Here is a 23,323-nt window from a genome sequence, read left to right as displayed (position 1 = left end):
TTGAGTTGTCTTTTAATAAACCATGTAGAACCTTACACTGTCTCCGTGTTTCATGCCAAGCTGCCTAAAGTTGCTCGTTTATTTGCTATGTTAAGATCAATTGTGACTCAATCTACCTTCAGTCATTTGGTGCATCAACCATTGGACCCGTTTTGGTTCACAATTTGTTCTCAAAAGGTCTTCTAGACACCCTTCCCTTAATATCTGGTTCAGTACTTACAAAAATTCTCAAGACTAACAATTACTCTGAACAACTTAAGGTCCAGGTCCAGTAATGTAAATGAATGTGCTTAATGGTAAAAAAATTACTGCACAAGTGTATAGTGTTCACTAGTGTAATTTATTCTGAGTTCAGATTAATAGTCTGTGCTGTAATGGCTTTATTTTATCTTGTCAGACTGATCGTGTTTTAAGGGCCAAACTTGCACCACAATATGGCAATACTCCACTTTTCAGAGGTTTAAAAGTGAGGCAAATGGATCATAAAGCACCTGTCAGTCATATTAGAGAAACAGCCAATGCAGGCACACACTGTTGACCCAGTTATGCAGCATTGCCCATATGGAGGGCCACTAGAGGGGATGAACACAGAGGGTGGGCCGATTCACTGAACTAAGGCCAGTAACTTTGCTGAAAAGGAAAAGTTCCTCTGTGATTCTTGACACCTGTAGCTTGTTTTAAGGAGTTGGATCATTCGTGCGCTATTGTAACTTTCATGGCTGTTCAGTGGTGAAGTAAAATGCAGTGTGCTCTGGAGCGCGTGTGTGCAGTGGATGGACATAACGATCGCGGGGTGCGTGTGCAGCGGCTCCGGTTCGCTCTCCTCCGGCTCGACATGTTAAATTCAAGTACGTAACAAAAAACAGTACTCTTAAAACTCTTTGTTTTATTGAATCCAGTCTCTCTGAACTCCTACATATTCAGAGTTATCCTTAAGAATATTAATGAGCATTTGTCAATAATCATGTACATCTGCACCACCCCCCATGAGATGGCTATCTTTTAAAAAAGAAAAAAAAGGCTTATCTTAGTATTTTTATCTTGTTTCTAGTCAAAATTTCTAAAAATCCTTAAATTAAGGCGAGACACTGCCAGTGAATAGGGTAAAAAAAACAACTAATAGTTATCGCCTTACTGACCCAGTTGATCGATTACATTGATAATATGAAATATGTGTTTATTTGCATACATTTCTAGAAATCTAAACACTGGATGAAGTCAGTTTCAAAATTCTTGTTTAATTTTTTGACATATTAGTGTCAAATGCTTTTACAGAGGGAATTTGGCGTATATTTCATCACTCCATAATTCAGGAAAAAACTTTGAACAGACAAAAAACATGTATTTCTTACCATTTTGGGGAGAAAATGTTGTATAAAATCAAGCTAATATGAACAAATCCCTCTGTAAAAACCTTCAGGATATAGACAGAATACAAATGTAAAGTGTGGTGTGTGTAAGTGCTGCTGAAGTGGAGATTTATGGCTCAGTTTAGGAGAAAAAAACACTTGGCCTTAAAAATATGTATTGTAATTGAAATCTATTGATACAAATAGATAAAGTGCTATAAAAGAAACACTTATCAGTGATGTTTGGCTGTTTTCTGAAAAAAAAACACTTTATGAAAAACCAAAAAGGCCTAAATCTCAAACTTCACAGCTGCATGAAAAAACAGCGTTTTTGCCCGTAAGATGTATTTAAGATATTTAATCTTGTTTTTTGCAAAATGCACTTAATTTAGTTTTTTCTCCCTGGAAACAGTTAAAATTATCTGGCAATGGGGTAAGTAAAATATTTTTAAATCAAGATGCATTTTAAATGCATCTTAACTTAGGAATTTGTAGAAATTTTCACTAGAATCAAGTGCAGCCACTGTTGTTCAAGAAAATCCAATCAAATGTGAAGTTAAAGTTAATTAGTCAGAGCAGCTGTAATGGTTCTTGATTAAAGGGGGTGTGGTTGATAACGACTATTCATTTGTAGAGTATAAATAGCAGTCCAAGGCCTCCTGAAACTATGCTCAGTTGTTTAGTAATGGCAGGAAAGTGGCATTTATGTTATTTCCAAACACTATGTGTTTTGGCTATTTCTTTTTGCAGCGCTCTTCCTCAAATGGGTTATCCAGCTCAGAATCCTCAAGCTCTGATGTTCCAGCCATCTGACCATCGGTTTCAACAGTCAGCTCAACAACAATCTGCTCAGCAGGTTCCTCAGAAGTTTCAGTTTCAGCAGCCAGTGAAGGCCGAGCCTGTTGACAAATGTGCTGTAGCTGATTATGAGCAGATCCAATGTGGACAACCTGGTATCAGTGGTGCTGAGTGTGAGGCTATCAACTGCTGCTTTAATGGACAACAGTGTTACTATGGGAAAGCAGGTAAGAGTTTCGAATGTCATCTGTTAAAATTTGGTTAGTTTGTTACCAACATTAATCTACTCTTGTATGTCATTCCAGTGACTGTCCAGTGTATTAGAGATGGTCAGTTTGTGGTAGTGGTGGCTAGAGATGTTACGCTGCCTCGACTGAGTCTGGATTCGGTCCGTCTAGTGGGTGGAAGTGAACCGCCTTGCGCTCCTGTGGACTCTACACCTTTCTTTGCTATATACCAGTTCCCTGTCACCGCATGTGGCACGAGCATGATGGTGAGGAGCTGCTTCTGGCTTTATTCTGCAAGGCTTATGATGGGCTGGATGCCAACAGTGTTCATATTTGCAGGAGGACAGTGGATATGTGGTGTATGAAAACAGAATGACCTCCTCGTATGAAGTAGGCGTTGGTCCGTTTGGTTCCATCACGAGAGACAGCCATTTTGAGTAGGTGACTCATACCCTTTATCTTAAGTACCATCTCTGACAAACTCTACAAGTTGACCGTTTGTTGTCCAGGCTTCTCTTCCAGTGTAGGTACTCTGGTACTGCTGTGGAAGCTCTGGTTGTGGAGGTCAACAGTGTTCCTGCACCTCCACCAGTAGCTGCTCCTGGACCTCTCAGAGTGGAGCTTAGACTGGCCAATGGCCAATGTGTCACCAAAGGTTGCGCAGAAGGTAAGACTTGTCTTCAGTCTTAAAGTCCAGGTTGCAGTAGACTGTGGTTAAACCCCAGTGTTCCTCAGGGGATGAGGCCTACACGTCCTACTACGGTGCTGCTGATTATCCCGTCACGAAAGTCCTGCGAGAGCCTGTGTATGTTGAGGTGCGCATTCTGGAGAGGACTGACCCCAACCTTGTCCTGATGCTGGGACGTTGTTGGGCGACATCAACCCCCAGTCCACTCAGTCTACCCCAGTGGGATCTTCTGATTGATGGGTGAGTCTACAGCCAGTCTTTATCCAGCTAGTCTGCTGTGAGGAACTCTCTAACTGCCTCTTTCCTCTTCAGATGCCCTTACTATGATGACCGTTACCTGACCGCACTGGTTCCAGTGACTGGAGCGTCTGGTCTTCAGTTCCCAACCCACTACAAGCGCTTCGTTGTCAAGATGTTCACGTTTGTTGATCCAGCATCACTAGCTCCTCTGCAGGAAACCGTATGCTCTCAGCTCTTCCTGAACCCCTAATATTGCTCTTTAATGGATTCTGTGGCTTAACCCTTTTCTCTTTCAGATCTTCATCCATTGCAGTACAGAGGTGTGCCATCCCTCTTCTGGCTCCTGTGAGCAAAGCTGTGGCAGGAAGAGTAAGTGCACGCAGTAACTATTTTCACTTCATTTGTGACTTAGTTGTGGCCTTTCTCACTACTTTTTCTCCTTTTTAGGAAGAGATGTTGCTGTGAGGACCTCCACTATTGGACAAACTGTTTCCAGTGGAGAAGTGAAATTGGTTGTATGATTGAGTTGTCTTTTAATAAACCATGTAGAACCTTACACCGTCTCAGTGTTTCATGCCAAGCTACCTGAAGTTGCTTGTTTATTTGCTATGTTAAGATCAATTGTGACTCAATCTACCTTCAGTCATTTGGTGCATCAACCATTGGACCTGTTTTGGTTCTCAATTTGTTCTCAAAAGGTCTTCTAGACACCCTTCCCTTAAGATTGTGTTTTAAGAGCCAAACTTGCACCACAATATGGCAATACTCCACTTTTCAGAGGTTTAAAAGTGAGGCAAATGGATCATAAAGCACCTGTCAGTCATATTAGAGAAACAGCCAATGCAGGCACACACTGTTGACCCAATTATGCAGCATTGCCCATATGGAGGGCCACTAGAGGGGATGAACACAGAGGGTGGGCTGATTCACTGAACTAAGGCCAGTAACTGATCCCATTGCTGAAAAGGAAAAGTTCCTCTGTGATTCTTGACACCTGTAGCTTGTTTTAAGGAGTTGGATCATTTGTGTGCTATTGTAACTTCATGGCTGTTCAGTGGTGAAGTAAAATGCAGTGTGCGGGACTTCCGGTTATGGCGTGCAGCTGATAAGTCACGTGAATCGGGCTCGCTACTGAATGTTCGTTTGAATTCTCAAAAAGGCTAGAACTGATATAAGCGTTTAGAAAACCACTTTAAAGTTTGCCGGGACAAAATGCCACCCAAAACCATCAAACCTGCACAACATTCGAAGCCATCTGGACAGATGGAAGAGGAAGACAAGGTGTTAGCTAGCAAAAAGCTAGCCGAGCTGCAAAGTGAAGATAAAGCGGCCACAAACGACGATATCCTACGTGCGGTTCAGTCCTTGAGAGACGATTGTTCAAAACAATTCACTGACACGATGGACGCCATAAACGGCATAAAATCAGACTTACTGTCACAAGCGCAACGAATTGGAGAGGATCTCGCAAGCTGAAGAGGATGTAACAGACCTTCAACACAAAGTTAATCAACTCGAAGAAACAACTGAATTTCTACGAAACAAGGTGCAGGATTTGGAGGACAGAGGAAGGCGTTCTAATCTGAGACTAATTGGCCTGCCAGAAAAAACAGAAGGATCCAATATGTTCGCCTTCATTGAGAATTTTTTCCCTAAGATTCTGAGGGATGAGTTCGGATCGCCACCTGTCATTGAACGAGCGCACCGCGTAGGACAAGTTAACCCGAACCGCACGTCAGCTCCAAGAGCGATCGTGATGAAGTTCCTGAATTACCAGGACAAGGAGAAGGCTTTGAGAGCGGCTAGGAAAATGAAGGAGTTAAGATACGAAGGGCAACGGATCAGCTTGTTTCCAGATTTATCAGCTGAGACCCGGCAGCGACAGTTCGACGGAGTAAAGTCACAACTTCGAGGCATGGAAATTCGTTATGGGATGCTTTACCCTGCGCATCTGATAGTCACGCACGCCGGCCAGCGTCATGTCTTTAAAACTGTTGCGGAGGCAGAGGATTTTGTTCGGTCAGTACGTACCAATACTTAAACGTTGCAACACAAGTGTTGACTCATCAGGACTTGAACTCTGTGTCTAGTTATTAAGGATGCACTCTTATTTCATTTTCTTTCAAGTGGTTAAGATGTTTACATTTACGTGGAATTGAAAGTGATTATATTCCAGCAGAACTGATATAACAAATTACATTGCCAGTTTAAATTTATTTTTTCTTTCTCTACTATGTTCATCAGTATGAGTAAACAAGTTCATGTATAGAGATATACGAGTCAGTCTAAACTGGCCCGATGTTCTATAGGGTGGGACTTATAATTCTGAGCCCAGCTATGTTCTTCTTTAGCGAGCCCAGGGCTGATAGTAATGAGAGTAGGCTTGCCAAATGTTGCTCCATATTATATGGATCTAACATGTTTCATAACCAAGGTTCATTGTAAGGGGTATTGTTATGCTTTCCAGTTGGGGGATTGCAGGTGGGGTGGGATGGCAGGGGTTGTTTATGTAAGCGTTTGTGTTATTTTGTTTATTTTTTATCGTTCACACTCTTTTGGTTTTACTTTCTATATGGATGCCCATGCACAGTTGTATTTACATGGTTATATAAGTAGGTAAGTGATTAATAATTCGGAGATAAACATTTGTAGCTGGAATGTAAGAGGACTAAATAATTTGGTAAAACTTAAACAAGTACTAGGTCGATTAAAACAAATTAAAGCAAACATAATCTTTTTACAAGAAACTCATTTATTAAAAGATGATGTTAGTAGAGTCACTAAGAGATGGCCAGGGCAAGTTTTCAATGCATCTTTCACCTCTCGAGCCAGAGGAGTCATGATTCTTATACATAAGTCCATCCCATTTCAGTTAAAACAGCAATATATAGATCCGTTAGGGAGACACATAATTCTTAATGGTACAATTTTGACATCACATATTAATTTAATAAGCATATACGCTCCTAATGTAGATGACCCTTCTTTTTTTCAGAATTTATTTTTCACTATCTCAGCCTATGCCGGAAATTATGTAATTGGAGGAGATTTTAATTGTGTACTAAACCCCGAGAATGATCGCTCTTCAGGAGTAGATACCCATCAACAGTCTAAGAAAATGATCTTGAAGTATATGACTGACTTAAATTTAGTTGAGATTTGGAGGTATCTCGATCCAAGCAAGAAAGAATATTCATGCTTTTCGAATACATATAAAACATTTTCAAGAATAGATTATTTTTTAATTTCCAATGGTTTAGTGGCGAAGGTAGGTAAAACTTGGTATGATAGTATCTTACTGTCCGACCATGCCCCTGTTTTGTTTACAATCCAATTAGACAATCTTGTTCTCCCACCTCCCAGATTTCGATTTCAAGCAAGTTGGCTTCTTGATCATGATTTTGTGAAATTCTTTGATAATAAAATTGATATATATTTTGTAGTTAATACAAATCAGACAAGTGCCTCAGTTAAATGGGAGGCATTCAAGGCATATATTAGAGGGGAGATATTAAGTTATACAAGATACAAATCCAAAATTTATCAGGCAGAATTAGAAGACCTGGGGAAAGAAATTAAACTACTAGAACGGCATCTCTTTAGTAATAATGACCCTTCAAAGCAGAAAGAACTTGTACTGAAAGTACTGAAAGCCAAATATAATGAAATAACTAGTAGTAAAATATCTAAGAACTTAATGTGGCTAAAGCAGTCTTATTATGATCAGGGGGAAAAATCAGGAAAACTTCTAGCATGGAGAATCAAGAATATACAAACAGATAGAGCCATCAATTCAGTTTTTTTAGAGAATGGGGAGAAGACGGTGGACCCATTGGAAATAAATAATATTTTTAAACTGTACTATGAAAATTTGTATAACTCGGAAATTGCCAGTAATTCAGAGGGGCAAAATAATTTTCTTGGTAAAATTAAATTTCCAAAATTATCAGAAGAGACAAGAAGTAATTTAGAAAAGAATCTAAGTATAGAAGAGCTCTCAGAGGCTCTACAGGACATGAGTAACGGCAAGGCTCCTGGACCGGATGGCCTCCCGATGGAAATTTACAAAACATTTGCAGGGAAAATTTTACCACACTTACTTGAAATGTTTAATGAATCTTTAGGAAAAGGAATATTACCCCCCTCTCTGAGATTAGCTCTAATTACCCTTATATTAAAACCAGGTAAACCTCCCAATGAAAAATCATCCTATAGGCCCATATCGTTAATGTCCTGTGATACTAAGATTCTCTGTAAGGCCCTATCTAAAAGAATTGAAACGTTCATACTAGTGGTGGGCCGTTATCGGCGTTAACGTGCTGCGTTAACGTGAGACTCTTATCGGGCGATAAAAAAAATATCGCCGTTAATCTATTCTCAAAGTTGGGTTGGGAGCTGGGTCTAAACTACGCAAGATATGATGACTTTCACCTTGATATTTTAGTGCGGATGATGTATACCTAGTGGAATTGCACTGTAGGGGGCGAGAACGAGTCTTCAACTTCTGTGAAATTACCACATCAAATGAGACGTGCAAAGTCTGCAAACATGGATGCAGTTATGAAGCCGCTTCAGGGCAGGTGCGTTCTTAGACCCTTTTTACTGGGGCACGCGCCCCAGTGAAAATCTGCTGTGCCCCAGTAAAATCTCAAGTTTGAGTTATAATTTACTTTGATAATCCCGAAATAAAGACATTAAACTATATGCGACAACTAAATTGACGCTTCTAAAAGCAACGCAGTTTAATGGAAGACTATGCACGCAGAAATCCATTCCCGTGCGCGTCTCTGTGTATTTAACGGCAACGCGCACGTCACGCAGCCTTTTGTGCAGAAGTACTTGGTTACACAAGTTTGTATAGGTAATTATGTTGTAAATGCAATTGTCAAGCAGTTTGTGATGCATTTTGGAAACAGGAGATGAGCGCCTGATCTAATGCGCCACCTGGCCCGTTCTCGAAGACTTACTTTTAGTCATTATTTGGGTAGCACACATATTCTGAATGCCTTCAGCAGAATTCAATTAGGGTTTGCATTAGCATTAACAATTGCATTAGCCATTTTAATCTAGATTAATAGATTAATTCCAAGATTTAATCTAGATTAATCTAGATTAAAAAAATTAATCTATGCCCACCCCTAGTTCATACCAAACCTTATCATGAACGATCAAAATGGGTTTGTGCTTGGAAGGCAAGCCTTTCATAACATACGAAGGGTTTTAAATATAGTATATAAAAAACAAAAGGCCGAGGACCATGCAATTCTGTCGTTGGACGCGGAAAAAGCCTTCGACAGGATTGAATGGAGGTATCTTTTCGAGGTGCTTGAGAGATTTGGGTTGGGTGATGGGTATATTAGATGGATCAAATTACTTTACAATGATCCATGAGCAGAAATAATAACAAATAACCAAATATCAAAGCCCTTTAATTTAAGTAGAGGAACCCGTCAAGGGTACCCACTTTGTTGTTTTTATTCGCAGTAGAACCTCTTGCAATGGCAATTCGGAGTAGTCCTGAAATTAAAGGCATAATAATAGGTGAGAGAGAACACCGCTTATCTCTGTTTGCAGATGATATTGTTGTTTTTCTTAGTAATCTAGAACTTTCAATTCAAGCTCTTAACACTTAATTAAAAGTATTCGGAGAGTTTTCAGGGTATAAAGTTAACAATAATAAAAGTGCCTTTGCTATTATTAAACAAGGATGAAACTATACAAACAATAGGCAATTTTTCAGTTTACAAGAAGAGTTTACCCACTTAGGAATTAAGATAGTCACAAATATAACAGAGATTATTTCAATTAATTATGACCCATTGTTAAAAAAAGTCATGGACTCGCTCGAGAGATGGAATGCAATGCCAATCTCAATGATTGGACGTATAAATATTATAAAGATGTCAATTCTACCTAAGTTCTTGTATCTCTTTCAGTCAATTCCTCTTCCACTTCCAGCTACATTCTTTGTAACACTCAAGAAAATGTTGACAAGGTTTATATGGAATAACAAGCGTCCTCGGTTACGTCTGTCCCTACTTTATTTACCGTATGAGCGGGGAGGGCTTAAACTACCAAATATAAAACTCTATTATTGGGCAGCTCAATTGTGTTCCACTATGTATTATTTCATAAAAACAGACCCTCCTGCATGGATAGATATAGAAAAAAATGGAATAACAACTCCATTACAGATGTATCTTTATTCTTCCCCAGTTAAAGTACTAAAAATCTACAAATAATCCTTTCCTTAGAAACTCTATTTGTGTATGGTATGAAGCTCATGACTTTTTAGGTGAAACAATTAAACTTTCAAGTCTGACGCCAATTTGGGGTAATACAATGTTTGTGCCAGGGACAAATGATGGGGGATTTAAAAATTGGACGTACAAGGGTGCAAAACAAGTAAAAGATTTATATAAGGATGGTATAATGATGTCGTTCCAACAATTGATGAAAGAATACGATATTCATCAGAAGCACTTCTTCAAATATCTACAGATAAGAAGTTTTATACACTCTGAAATTAAAACCTATTTAGAGCCTTCTTTGTCAACTATAGAAGAACATACTTTAAAACATTTGAGGGATAAAGGCAATCTGTCTTTTTTTTATAATACACTTTTAGAGGGTTCAAAAGAAAGTTCAATGTCCTATTTAACTGCATGGAAAAATGACCTTCAGGAAGATATTTCTAAAGATGAATGGATGGATTCTTGTTTGTTTGCGCAAACATATAGTGTAAATACTAGATGCAGATTGCTGCAATATAAATGCGGACATATATTACCCCGGTTAAACTACATAAGTTTAACCCAAATATTCCTGACAGCTGTTTAAAATGTAAACAAGATATTGGAACCCTTTACCATTGTATGTGGGAGTGTATTGAGATTCAAACATTTTGGAAGAGTATTCTGGTTATGATTGGTAAACTGACTGAAGAAAATGTTCCTTGCGATCCCAAACTCTGTTTATTTCATATATATCCAGTAAATTCTGTGGTGAACACCAATAAACGCAAACTAATTGACTTTAGCTTGCTTCAGGCCAAACGGGCTATTGCTTTAAAATGGAAGGAGATACAAGGTCCTTCCTCTATCCTTTGGATTAAAGAAATGACTAACAACCTCGCCATGGAAAAACTGACTTATGCAGTTAAAGGGAAACTTAAAGACTTTTACAATATTTGGACTCCATTTTTATGCTATTGTAACCAAGAGGACTTGACAGCAGTGGACGACTAATATTCAACATTCATCTCTTTGTATTGGGTATCTCCATATACTGTAATGTGATCTCTCCTAAAAAATAACTAAATACTCAGAAAAGGTAAAAGTTAAACTGTAAAATGGATGGCTGTGAATGCTGGTGTACGGAAACTAGTGAGAATTGTTTGTGTATTTGTTGAATATTTTATTTTATTTATTTATTTTTTTTTTTTATTGTTAATTAATTTATTTTATTTTCTCTCTTGGAGAAGCTCTGTAAGGTTCTCTTACTTATGTATGTGTTTTTTTCTTTTATTTATATGTTTAAAACAAATGCAAATAAATATATTTTGAAAAAAAAAAAATGCAGTGTGCTCTGGAGCGCGTGCGTGTGTGCAGTGGATGGACATAACGATCGCGGGGTGCGGGTGCGCGCGCAGCGGCTCCGGTTCGCTCTCCTCCGGCTCAACATGTTAAATTCAAGTACGTAAAAAAAAAAAACAGTACTCTTATTTTAAATTCTTTGTTTTATTGAATCCAGTCTTTCTGAACTCCTACATATTCAGAGTTATCCTTAAGAATATTAATGAGCATTTGACAATAATCATGTACATCTGCACCACCCCCCATGAGATGGCTATCTTTTAAAAAAGAAAAAAAAAGGCTTATCTTAGTATTTTTATCTTGTTTCTAGTCAAAATTTCTAAAAATTCTTAAATTAAGGCGAGACACTGCCAGTGAATAGGGTAAAAAAAACAACTAATAGTTATCGCCTTACTGACCCAGTTGATCAATTACATTGATAATATGAAATATGTGTTTATTTGCATACATTTCTAGTACAGAAATCTAAACACTGGATGAAGTCAATTTCAAAATTCTTGTTTAATTTTTTGACATATTAGTGTCAAATGCTTTTACAGAGGGAATTTGGGGTATATCATTTCATCACTCCATAATTCAGGAAAAAACTTTGAACAGACAAAAAACATGTATTTCTTACCATTTTAGGGTGAAAATGTATAAAATCAAGCTAATATGAACAAATCCCTGTGTAAAAACCTTCAGGATATAGACAGAATACAAATGTAAAGTGTGGTGTGTGTAAGTGCTGCTGAAGTGGAGATTTATGGCTCAAGGTAGGAGAAAAAACTCTTGGCCTTAAAAATATGTATTGTAATTGAAATCTATTGATACAAATAGATAAAGTGCTATAAAAGAAACACTTATCAGTGATGTTTGGCTGTTTTCTGAAAAAACACTTTATGAAAAACCAAAAAGGCCTAAATCTCAAACTTCACAGCTGCATGAAAAAACAGCGTTTTTGCCCGTAAGATGTATTTAAGATATTTAATCTTGTTTTTTGCTAAATGCACTTAATTTAGTTTTTTCTCCCTGGAAACAGTTAAAATTATCTGGTAAGTATAAAGTATAAAATATTTTTAAATCAATATGCATTTTAAATGCATCTTAACTTAGTATTTTTGTCTTGATTCTAGTGAAAATTTCTACAAATTCCTAAGTAAGATGCAGCCACTGTTGTTCAAGAACATCCAATCAAATGTGAAGTTAAAGTTAATTAGTCAGAGCAGCTGTAATGGTTCTTGATTAAAGGGGGTGTGGTTGATAACGACTATTCATTTGTAGAGTATAAATAGCAGTCCAAGGCCTCCTGAAACTATGCTCAGTTGTTTAGTAATGGCAGGAAAGTGGCATTTATGTTATTTCCAAACACTATGTGTTTTGGCTATTTCTTTTTGCAGTGCTCTTCCTCAAATGGGTTATCCAGCTCAGAATCCTCAAGCTCTGATGTTCCAGCCATCTGACCATCGGTTTCAACAGTCAGCTCAACAACAATCTGCTCAGCAGGTTCCTCAGAAGTTTCAGTTTCAGCAGCCAGTGAAGGCCGAGCCTGTTGACAAATGTGCTGTAGCTGATTATGAGCAGATCCAATGTGGACAACCTGGTATCAGTGGTGCTGAGTGTGAGGCTATCAACTGCTGCTTTAACGGACAACAGTGTTACTATGGGAAAGCAGGTAAGAGTTTCAGATCTCATCTGTTGAAATTTGGTTAATGTTTGTTACCAACATCTACTCTTGTATGTCATTCCAGTGACTGTCCAGTGTATTAGAGATGGTCAGTTTGTGGTAGTGGTGGCTAGAGATGTTACGCTGCCTCGACTGAGTCTGGATTCGGTCCGTCTAGTGGGTGGAAGTGAACCACCTTGCGCTCCTGTGGACTCTACACCTTTCTTTGCTATATACCAGTTCCCTGTCACCGCATGTGGCACGAGCATGATGGTGAGGAGATGCTTCTGGCTTTATTCTGCATGGCTTATGATGGACTGGATGCCAACAGTGTTCATATTTGCAGGAGGACAGTGGATATGTGGTGTATGAAAACAGAATGACCTCCTCGTATGAAGTAGGCGTTGGTCCGTTTGGTTCCATCACGAGAGACAGCCATTTTGAGTAGGTGACTCATACCCTTTATCTTAAGTACCATCTCTGACAAACTCTACAAGTTGACCGTTTGTTGTCCAGGCTTCTCTTCCAGTGTAGGTACTCTGGTACTGCTGTGGAAGCTCTGGTTGTGGAGGTCAACAGTGTTCCTGCACCTCCACCAGTAGCTGCTCCTGGACCTCTCAGAGTGGAGCTTAGACTGGCCAATGGCCAATGTGTCACCAAAGGTTGCGCAGAAGGTAAGACTTGTCTTCAGTCTTAAAGTCCAGGTTGCTGTAGACTGTGGTTAAACCCCGGTGTTGTTCCTCAGGGGATGAGGCCTACACGTCCTACTACGGTGCTGCTGATTATCCCGTCACGAAAGTCCTGCGAGAGCCTGTGTATGTTGAGGTGCGCATTCTGGAGAGGACTGACCCCAACCTTGTCCTGATGCTGGGACGTTGTTGGGCGACATCAACCCCCAGTCCACTCAGTCTACCCCAGTGGGATCTTCTGATTGATGGGTGAGTCTACAGCCAGTCTTTATCCAGCTAGTCTGCTGTGAGGAACTCTCTAACTGCCTCTTTCCTCTTCAGATGCCCTTACTATGATGACCGTTACCTGACCGCACTGGTTCCTGTGACTGGAGCCTCTGGTCTTCAGTTCCCAACCCACTACAAGCGCTTTGTTGTCAAGATGTTCACGTTTGTTGATCCAGCATCACTAGCTCCTCTGCAGGAAACCGTATGCTCTCAGCTCTTCCTGAACCCCTAATATTACTCTTTAATGGATTCTACGGCTTAACCCTTTTCTCTTTCAGATCTTCATCCATTGCAGTACAGAGGTGTGCCATCCCTCTTCTGGCTCCTGTGAGCAAAGCTGTGGCAGGAAGAGTAAGTGCACGCAGTAACTATTTTCACTTCATTTGTGACTTCATGGTCTTTCTCACTACTTTTTTTTTTTTTTTTTTTTTTTTTTTTTTTTTTTTTTCCTCCTTTTTAGGAAGAGATGTTGCTGTGAGGACCTCCACTATTGGACAAACTGTTTCCAGTGGAGAAGTGAGATTGGTTGTATGATTGAGCCATCTTTAATAAACCATGTAGAACCTTACACTGTCTCAGTGTTTCGTGCCAAGCTGCCTAAAGTTGCTTGTTTATTTGCTATGTAAAGATCAATTGTGACTCCAAATCTACCTTCAGTCATTTGGTGCATCAACCATTGGACCTGTTTTGGTTCACAAAATTTGTTCTCAAAAGGTCTTCTAGACACCCTTCCCTTAAGATCTGGTTCAGTTAGGGTGACCAGATGAGATTGGTTGAAATTCAAGACGGGTGGGGGTTAAATGATGAATTTCAAACGAAAGTGACTGAGCCAATCATGTTTTTATTAATATAAGTAGCCTACATATAATTATGTAATACAGAAGTAACGTTAGGCTATTTTTATACTTCAAACAGAAGTTAATTAACCAATCAGTTTATTAACACGTACATATGCATATAAATTGATATAGCCTAATACGTAGGCTATAGAAGTATTATTTTGAACACTGTGCCTCGCCCTCGACTGGTCTGACTACTTCACGCGACTTCTGCCTGCACTTTCAACTGTCCTAACGGCTGCTGCAACTTGCGCTCCCTTCATCTACTCTATAAAACAAAAAGGTTGTATTGTTTTTGCATATAGCCTAGATAAATTAATAGAAACATAACTTTAAATTCACACTTGAGCTATATAGCCTACCGAGGTTGTGGAGGCTCGACATCAGCATATTTTGCAGAGCTTTGCACTGCTGTCAGCACTCCCGTCTTTCCCAGGATGTATTTATGGAACTCTGCACAAGTCATTAAATTCATTTTTACTTTGATTTCGCTGTGGACCAGTTTAATTTTCGGGACAATTAGAGCGGGATTCGGGACAGCAGCTTAGATTTCGGTATGTCTGGTCACCCTAGGTTCAGTACTTCCAAAAATTCTCAAGACTAACAATCATTCTGAACAACTTAAGGTCCAGGTCCAGTAATGTAAATGAATGTGCTTAATGGTAAAAAAATTACTGCACAAGTGTATAGTGTTCACTAGTGTAGTTTATTCTGAGTTCAGATTAATAGTCTGTGCTGTAATGGCTTTATTTTATCTTGTCAGACTGGTCGTGTTTTAAGGGCCAAACTTGCACCACAATATGGCAATACTCCACTTTTCAGAGGTTTAAAAGTGAGGCAAATGGATCATAAAGCACCTGTCAATCATATTAGAGAAACAGCCAATGCAGGCACACACTGTTGACCCAGTTATGCAGCATTGCCCATATGGAGGGCCACTAGAGGGGATGAACACAGAGGGTGGGCCGATTCACTGAACTAAGGCCAGTAACTTTGCTGAAAAGGAAAAGTTCCTCTGTGATTCTCGACACCTGTAGCTTGTTTTAAGGAGTTGGATCATTCGTGCGCTATTGTAACTTCATGGCTGTTCAGTGGTGAAGTAAAATGCAGTGTGCTCTGGAGCGCGTGCATGTGTGCAGTGGATGGACATAACGATCGCGGGGTGCGGGTGCAGCGGCTCCGGTTCGCTCTCCTCCGGCTCAACATGTTAAATTCAAGTACGTAACAAAAAACAGTACTCTTATTTAAAATTCTTTGTTTTATTGAATCCAGTCTCTCTGAACTCCTACATATTCAGAGTTATCCTTAAGAATATTAATGAGCATTTGTCAATAATCATGTACATCTGCACCACCCCCCATGAGATGGCTATCTTTTAAAAAAGAAAAAAAAGGCTTATCTTAGTATTTTTATCTTGTTTCTAGTCAAAATTTCTAAAAATTCTTAAATTAAGGCGAGACACTGCCAGTGAATAGGGTAAAAAAGACAACTAATAGTTATCGCCTTACTGACCCAGTTGATCAATTACATTGATAATATGAAATATGTGTTTATTTGCATACATTTCTAGAAATCTAAACACTGGATGAAGTCAGTTTCAAAATTCTTGTTTAATTTTTTGACATATTAGTGTCAAATGCTTTTACAGAGGGAATTTGGGGTATATCATTTCATCACTCCATAATTCAGGAAAAAACTTTGAACAGACAAAAAACATGTATTTCTTACCATTTTAGGGTGAAAATGTATAAAATCAAGCTAATATGAACAAATCCCTGTGTAAAAACCTTCAGGATATAGACAGAATACAAATGTAAAGTGTGGTGTGTGTAAGTGCTGCTGAAGTGGAGATTTATGGCTCAGTTTAGGAGAAAAAAACACTTGGCCTTAAAAATATGTATTGTAATTGAAATCTATTGATACAAATAGATAAAAGTGCTATAAAAGAAACACTTATCAGTGATGTTTGGCTGTTTTCTGAAAAAAAAAACACTTTATGAAAAACCAAAAAGGCCTAAATCTCAAACTTCACAGCTGCATGAAAAAACAGCGTTTTTGCCCGTAAGATGTATTTAAGATATTTAATCTTGTTTTTTGCAAAATGCACTTAATTTAGTTTTTTCTCCCTGGAAACAGTTAAAATTATCTGGCAATGGGGTAAGTAAAATATTTTTAAATCAAGATGCATTTTAAATGCATCTTAACTTAGGAATTTGTAGAAATTTTCACTAGAATCAAGTGCAGCCACTGTTGTTCAAGAACATCCAATCAAATGTGAAGTTAAAGTTAATTAGTCAGAGCAGCTGTAATGGTTCTTGATTAAAGGGGGTGTGGTTGATAACGACTATTCATTTGCAGAGTATAAATAGCAGTCCAAGGCCTCCTGAAACTATGCTCAGTTGTTTAGTAATGGCAGGAAAGTGGCATTTATGTTATTTCCAAACACTATGTGTTTTGGCTATTTCTTTTTGCAGCGCTCTTCCTCAAATGGGTTATCCAGCTCAGAATCCTCAAGCTCTGATGTTCCAGCCATCTGACCATCGGTTTCAACAGTCAGCTCAACAACAATCTGCTCAGCAGGTTCCTCAGAAGTTTCAGCTTCAGCAGCCAGTGAAGGCCGAGCCTGTTGACAAATGTGCTGTAGCTGATTATGAGCAGATCCAATGTGGACAACCTGGTATCAGTGGTGCTGAGTGTGAGGCTATCAACTGCTGCTTTAATGGACAACAGTGTTACTATGGGAAAGCAGGTAAGAGTTTCGAATGTCATCTGTTGAAATTTGGTTAATGTTTGTTACCAACATCTACTCTTGTATGTCATTCCAGTGACTGTCCAGTGTATTAGAGATGGTCAGTTTGTGGTAGTGGTGGCTAGAGATGTTACGCTGCCTCGACTGAGTCTGGATTCGGTCCGTCTAGTGGGTGGAAGTGAACCACCTTGCGCTCCTGTGGACTCTACGCTTTTCTTTGCTATATACCAGTTCCCTGTCACCGCATGTGGCACGAGCATGATGGTGAGGAGCTGCTTCTGGCTTTATTCTGCATGGCTTATGATGGGCTGGATGCCAACAGTGTTCATATTTGCAGGAGGACAGTGGATATGTGGTGTATGAAAACAGAATGATCTCCTCGTATGAAGTAGGCGTTGGTCCGTTTGGTTCCATCACGAGAGACAGCCATTTTGAGTAGGTGACTCATACCCTTTATCTTAAGTACCATCTCTGACAAACTCTACAAGTTGACCGTTTGTTGTCCAGGCTTCTCTTCCAGTGTAGGTACTCTGGTACTGCTGTGGAAGCTCTGGTTGTGGAGGTCAACAGTGTTCCTGCACCTCCACCAGTAGCTGCTCCTGGACCTCTCAGAGTGGAGCTTAGACTGGCCAATGGCCAATGTGTCACCAAAGGTTGCGCAGAAGGTAAGACTTGTCTTCAGTCTTAAAGTCCAGGTTGCAGTAGACTGTGGTTAAACCCCGGTGTTGTTCCTCAGGGGATGAGGCCTACACGTCCTACTACGGTGCTGCTGATTATCCCGTCACGAAAGTCCTGCGAGAGCCTGTGTATGTTGAGGTGCGCATTCTGGAGAGGACTGACCCCAACCTTGTCCTGATGCTGGGACGTTGTTGGGCGACATCAACCCCCAGTCCACTCAGTCTACCCCAGTGGGATCTTCTGATTGATGGGTGAGTCTACAGCCAGTCTTTATCCAGCTAGTCTGCTGTGAGGAACTCTCTAACTGCCTCTATCCTCTTCAGATGCCCTTACTATGATGACCGTTACCTGACCGCACTGGTTCCTGTGACTGGAGCCTCTGGTCTTCAGTTCCCAACCCACTACAAGCGCTTCGTTGTCAAGATGTTCACGTTTGTTGATCCAGCATCACTAGCTCCTCTGCAGGAAACCGTATGCTCTCAGCTCTTCCTGAACCCCTAATATTACTCTTTAATGGATTCTACGGCTTAACCCTTTTCTCTTTCAGATCTTCATCCATTGCAGTACAGAGGTGTGCCATCCCTCTTCTGGCTCCTGTGAGCAAAGCTGTGGCAGGAAGAGTAAGTGCACGCAGTAACTATTTTCACTTGATTTGTGACTTCATGGTCTTTCTCACTACTTTTTTTTTTTTTTTTTTTTTTTTTTTTCTCCTTTTTAGGAAGAGATGTTGCTGTGAGGACCTCCACTATTGGACAAACTGTTTCCAGTGGAGAAGTGAGATTGGTTGTATGATTGAGCCATCTTTAATAAACCATGTAGAACCTTACACTGTCTCCGTGTTTCGTGCCAAGCTACCTAAAGTTGCTTGTTTATTTGCTATGTTAAGATCAATTGTGACTCCAAATCTACCTTCAGTCATTTGGTGCATCCACCATTGGACCTGTTTTGGTTCACAAAATTTGTTCTCAAAAGGTCTTCTAGACACCCTTCCCTTAAGATCTGGTTCAGTTAGGGTGACCAGATGAGATTGGTTGAAATTCAAGACGGGTGGGGGTTAAATGATGAATTTCAAACGAAAGTGACTGAGCCAATCATGTTTTTATTAATATAAGTAGCCTACATATAATTTTATGTAATACAGAAGTAACGTTAGGCTATTTTTATACTTCAAACAGAAGTTAATTAACCAATCAGTTTATTAACACGTACATATGCATATAAATTGATATAGCCTAATACGTAGGCTATAGAAGTATTATTTTGAACACTGTGCCTCGCCCTCGACTGATCTGACTACTTCACGCGACTTCTGCCTGCACTTTCAACTGTCCTAACGGCTGCTGCAACTTGCGCTCCCTTCATCTACTCTATAAAACAAAAAGGTTGTATTGTTTTTGCATATAGCCTAGATAAATGAATAGAAACATAACTTTAAATTCACACTTGAGCTATATAGCCTACCGAGGTTGTGGAGGCTCGACATCAGCATATTTTGCAGAGCTTTGCACTGCTGTCAGCACTCCCGTCTTTCCCAGGATGTATTTATGGAACTCTGCACAAGTCATTAAATTCATTTTTACTTTGATTTCGCTGTGGACCAGTTTAATTTTCGGGACAATTAGAGCGGGATTCGGGACAGCAGCTTAGATTTCGGGATGTCTGGTCACCCTAGGTTCAGTACTTCCAAAAATTCTCAAGACTAACAATCATTCTGAACAACTTAAGGTCCAGGTCCAGTAATGTAAATGAATGTGCTTAATGGTAAAAAAATTACTGCACAAGTGTATAGTGTTCACTAGTGTAATTTATTCTGAGTTCAGATTAATAGTCTGTGCTGTAATGGCTTTATTTTATCTTGTCAGACTGGTCGTGTTTTAAGGGCCAAACTTGCACCACAATATGGCAATACTCCACTTTTCAGAGGTTTAAAAGTGAGGCAAATGGATCATAAAGCACCTGTCAATCATATTAGAGAAACAGCCAATGCAGGCACACACTGTTGACCCAGTTATGCAGCATTGCCCATATGGAGGGCCACTAGAGGGGATGAACACAGAGGGTGGGCCGATTCACTGAACTAAGGCCAGTAACTTTGCTGAAAAGGAAAAGTTCCTCTGTGATTCTTGACACCTGTAGCTTGTTTTAAGGAGTTGGATCATTCGTGCGCTATTGTAACTTCATGGCTGTTCAGTGGTGAAGTAAAATGCAGTGTGCTCTGGAGCGCGTGCATGTGTGCAGTGGATGGACATAACGATCGCGGGGTGCGGGTGCGCAGCGGCTCCGGTTCGCTCTCCTCCGGCTCAACATGTTAAATTCAAGTACGTAACAAAAAACAGTACTCTTATTTAAAATTCTTTGTTTTATTGAATCCAGTCTCTCTGAACTCCTACATATTCAGAGTTATCCTTAAGAATATTAATGAGCATTTGACAATAATCATGTACATCTGCACCACCCCCCATGAGATGGCTATCTTTTAAAAAAGAAAAAAAAGGCTTATCTTAGTATTTTTATCTTGTTTCTAGTCAAAATTTCTAAAAATTCTTAAATTAAGGCGAGACACTGCCAGTGAATAGGGTAAAAAAAACAACTAATAGTTATCGCCTTACTGACCCAGTTGATCGATTACATTGATAATATGAAATATGTGTTTATTTGCATACATTTCTAGTACAGAAATCTAAACACTGGATGAAGTCAGTTTCAAAATTCTTGTTTAATTTTTTGACATATTAGTGTCAAATGCTTTTACAGAGGGAATTTGGGGTATATCATTTCATCACTCCATAATTCAGGAAAAAACTTTGAACAGACAAAAAACATGTATTTCTTACCATTTTAGGGTGAAAATGTATAAAATCAAGCTAATATGAACAAATCCCTGTGTAAAAACCTTCAGGATATAGACAGAATACAAATGTAAAGTGTGGTGTGTGTAAGTGCTGCTGAAGTGGAGATTTATGGCTCAAGGTAGGGGAAAAAACTCTTGGCCTTAAAAATATGTATTGTAATTGAAATCTATTGATACAAATAGATAAAGTGCTATAAAAGAAACACTTATCAGTGATGTTTGGCTGTTTTCTGAAAAAACACTTTATGAAAAAACACAAAGGCCTAAATCTCAAACTTCACAGCTGCATGAAAAAACAGCGTTTTTGCCTGTAAAATGTATTTAAGATATTTAATCTTGTTTTTTGCAAAATGCACTTAATTTAGTTTTTTCTCCCTGGAAACAGTTAAAATTATCTGGCAATGGGGTAAGTATAAAGTATAAAATATTTTTAAATCAAGATGCATTTTAAATGCATCTTAACTTAGTATTTTTGTCTTGATTCTAGTGAAAATTTCTACAAATTCCTAAGTAAGATGCAGCCACTGTTGTTCAAGAACATCCAATCAAATGTGAAGTTAAAGTTAATTAGTCAGAGCAGCTGTAATGGTTCTTGATTAAAGGGGGTGTGGTTGATAACGACTATTCATTTGTAGAGTATAAATAGCAGTCCAAGGCCTCCTGAAACTATGCTCAGTTGTTTAGTAATGGCAGGAAAGTGGCATTTATGTTATTTCCAAACACTATGTGTTTTGGCTATTTCTTTTTGCAGCGCTCTTCCTCAAATGGGTTATCCAGCTCAGAATCCTCAAGCTCTGATGTTCCAGCCATCTGACCATCGGTTTCAACAGTCAGCTCAACAACAATCTGCTCAGCAGGTTCCTCAGAAGTTTCAGTTTCAGCAGTCAGTGAAGGCCGAGCCTGTTGACAAATGTGCTGTAGCTGATTATGAGCAGATCCAATGTGGACAACCTGGTATCAGTGGTGCGGAGTGTGAGGCTATCAACTGCTGCTTTAACGGACAACAGTGTTACTATGGGAAAGCAGGTAAGAGTTTCAGATCTCATCTGTTGAAATTTGGTCAGTGTTACCAACATCTACTCTTGTATGTCATTCCAGTGACTGTCCAGTGTATTAGAGATGGTCAGTTTGTGGTAGTGGTGGCTAGAGATGTTACGCTGCCTCGACTGAGTCTGGATTCGGTCCGTCTAGTGGGTGGAAGTGAACCGCCTTGCGCTCCTGTGGACTCTACACCTTTCTTTGCTATATACCAGTTCCCTGTCACCGCATGTGGCACGAGCATGATGGTGAGGAGATGCTTCTGACTTTATTCTGCATGGCTTATGATGGACTGGATGCCAACAGTGTTCATATTTGCAGGAGGACAGTGGATATGTGGTGTATGAAAACAGAATGACCTCCTCGTATGAAGTAGGCGTTGGTCCGTTTGGTTCCATCACGAGAGACAGCCATTTTGAGTAGGTGACTCATACCCTTTATCTTAAGTACCATCTCTGACAAACTCTACAAGTTGACCGTTTGTTGTCCAGGCTTCTCTTCCAGTGTAGGTACTCTGGTACTGCTGTGGAAGCTCTGGTTGTGGAGGTCAACAGTGTTCCTGCACCTCCACCAGTAGCTGCTCCTGGACCTCTCAGAGTGGAGCTTAGACTGGCCAATGGCCAATGTGTCACCAAAGGTTGCGCAGAAGGTAAGACTTGTCTTCAGTCTTAAAGTCCAGGTTGCAGTAGACTGTGGTTAAACCCCGGTGTTGTTCCTCAGGGGATGAGGCCTACACGTCCTACTACGGTGCTGCTGATTATCCCGTCACGAAAGTCCTGCGAGAGCCTGTGTATGTTGAGGTGCGCATTCTGGAGAGGACTGACCCCAACCTTGTCCTGATGCTGGGACGTTGTTGGGCGACATCAACCCCCAGTCCACTCAGTCTACCCCAGTGGGATCTTCTGATTGATGGGTGAGTCCACAGACAGTCTTTATCCAGCTAGTCTGCTGTGAGGAACTCTCTAACTGCCTCTTTCCTCTTCAGATGCCCTTACTATGATGACCGTTACCTGACCGCACTGGTTCCAGTGACTGGAGCGTCTGGTCTTCAGTTCCCAACCCACTACAAGCGCTTCGTTGTCAAGATGTTCACGTTTGTTGATCCAGCATCACTAGCTCCTCTGCAGGAAACCGTATGCTCTCAGCTCTTCCTGAACCCCTAATATTGCTCTTTAATGGATTCTATGGCTTAACCCTTTTCTCTTTCAGATCTTCATCCATTGCAGTACAGCGGTGTGCCATCCCTCTTCTGGCTCCTGTGAGCAAAGCTGTGGCAGGAAGAGTAAGTGCACGCAGTAACTATTTTCACTTCATTTGTGACTTAGTCGTGGCCTTTCTCACTACTTTTTCTCCTTTTTAGGAAGAGATGTTGCTGTGAGGACCTCCACTATTGGACAAACTGTTTCCAGTGGAGAAGTGAGATTGGTTGTATGATTGAGCCGTCTTTAATAAACCATGTAGAACCTTACACTGTCTCTGTTTCATGCCAAGCTACCAAACCTAAAATTGCTCGTTTATTTGCAAGTTAAGATCAATTGTGAGTCAATCTACCTTCAGTCATTTGGTGAATCAACCATTGGACCTGTTTTGGTTCACAATTTGTTCTCAAAAGGTCTTCTAGACCCCTTAAGATCTGATTCAGTACTTCCAAAAATTCTCAAGACTAACAA

General features: G+C 39.9%; 4 protein-coding genes across 4 annotated transcripts; all 4 read left to right on the top strand.

Moving 5' to 3' along the window:
• The first annotated feature begins 2,113 nt into the window (after positions 1–2,113).
• On the top strand, positions 2,114–3,823 carry LOC141348520 (zona pellucida sperm-binding protein 4-like). The gene is made up of 8 exons (XM_073852808.1): positions 2,114–2,374; positions 2,453–2,640; positions 2,714–2,811; positions 2,884–3,041; positions 3,110–3,302; positions 3,375–3,522; positions 3,599–3,671; positions 3,750–3,823. Exons 1-8 carry the CDS (start codon positions 2,146–2,148, stop codon positions 3,821–3,823), a joined length of 1,161 nt encoding a protein of 386 aa, XP_073708909.1. The 5' UTR covers positions 2,114–2,145.
• A 691-nt stretch (positions 3,824–4,514) lies between these two features.
• LOC141348519 (zona pellucida sperm-binding protein 4-like) lies at positions 4,515–14,032 on the top strand. Its single transcript, XM_073852807.1, has 10 exons — positions 4,515–4,658; positions 4,747–5,321; positions 12,277–12,551; positions 12,628–12,815; positions 12,889–12,986; positions 13,059–13,216; positions 13,288–13,480; positions 13,553–13,700; positions 13,777–13,849; positions 13,959–14,032. The coding sequence occupies exons 1-10, from the start codon at positions 4,515–4,517 to the stop codon at positions 14,030–14,032; spliced, it is 1,926 nt and encodes a 641-aa protein (XP_073708908.1).
• Positions 14,033–16,586: 2,554 nt separating this feature from the next.
• Positions 16,587–18,556, top strand: LOC141283375 (zona pellucida sperm-binding protein 4-like). The gene is made up of 8 exons (XM_073816656.1): positions 16,587–17,086; positions 17,163–17,350; positions 17,424–17,521; positions 17,594–17,751; positions 17,823–18,015; positions 18,088–18,235; positions 18,312–18,384; positions 18,483–18,556. Exons 1-8 carry the CDS (start codon positions 16,729–16,731, stop codon positions 18,554–18,556), a joined length of 1,290 nt encoding a protein of 429 aa, XP_073672757.1. The 5' UTR covers positions 16,587–16,728.
• Positions 18,557–21,379: 2,823 nt separating this feature from the next.
• Positions 21,380–23,087, top strand: LOC141348518 (zona pellucida sperm-binding protein 4-like). The gene is made up of 8 exons (XM_073852806.1): positions 21,380–21,641; positions 21,714–21,901; positions 21,975–22,072; positions 22,145–22,302; positions 22,374–22,566; positions 22,639–22,786; positions 22,863–22,935; positions 23,014–23,087. The coding sequence occupies exons 1-8, from the start codon at positions 21,380–21,382 to the stop codon at positions 23,085–23,087; spliced, it is 1,194 nt and encodes a 397-aa protein (XP_073708907.1).
• Positions 23,088–23,323: the final 236 nt, after the last annotated feature.

Source organism: Garra rufa, chromosome 13, assembly GCF_049309525.1.
Source record: "Garra rufa chromosome 13, GarRuf1.0, whole genome shotgun sequence".
Classification (NCBI taxonomy): domain Eukaryota; kingdom Metazoa; phylum Chordata; class Actinopteri; order Cypriniformes; family Cyprinidae; genus Garra; species Garra rufa.
Note: the sequence above shows the minus strand (reverse complement) of the source record. Positions and strands in the feature narration are given on the sequence as shown.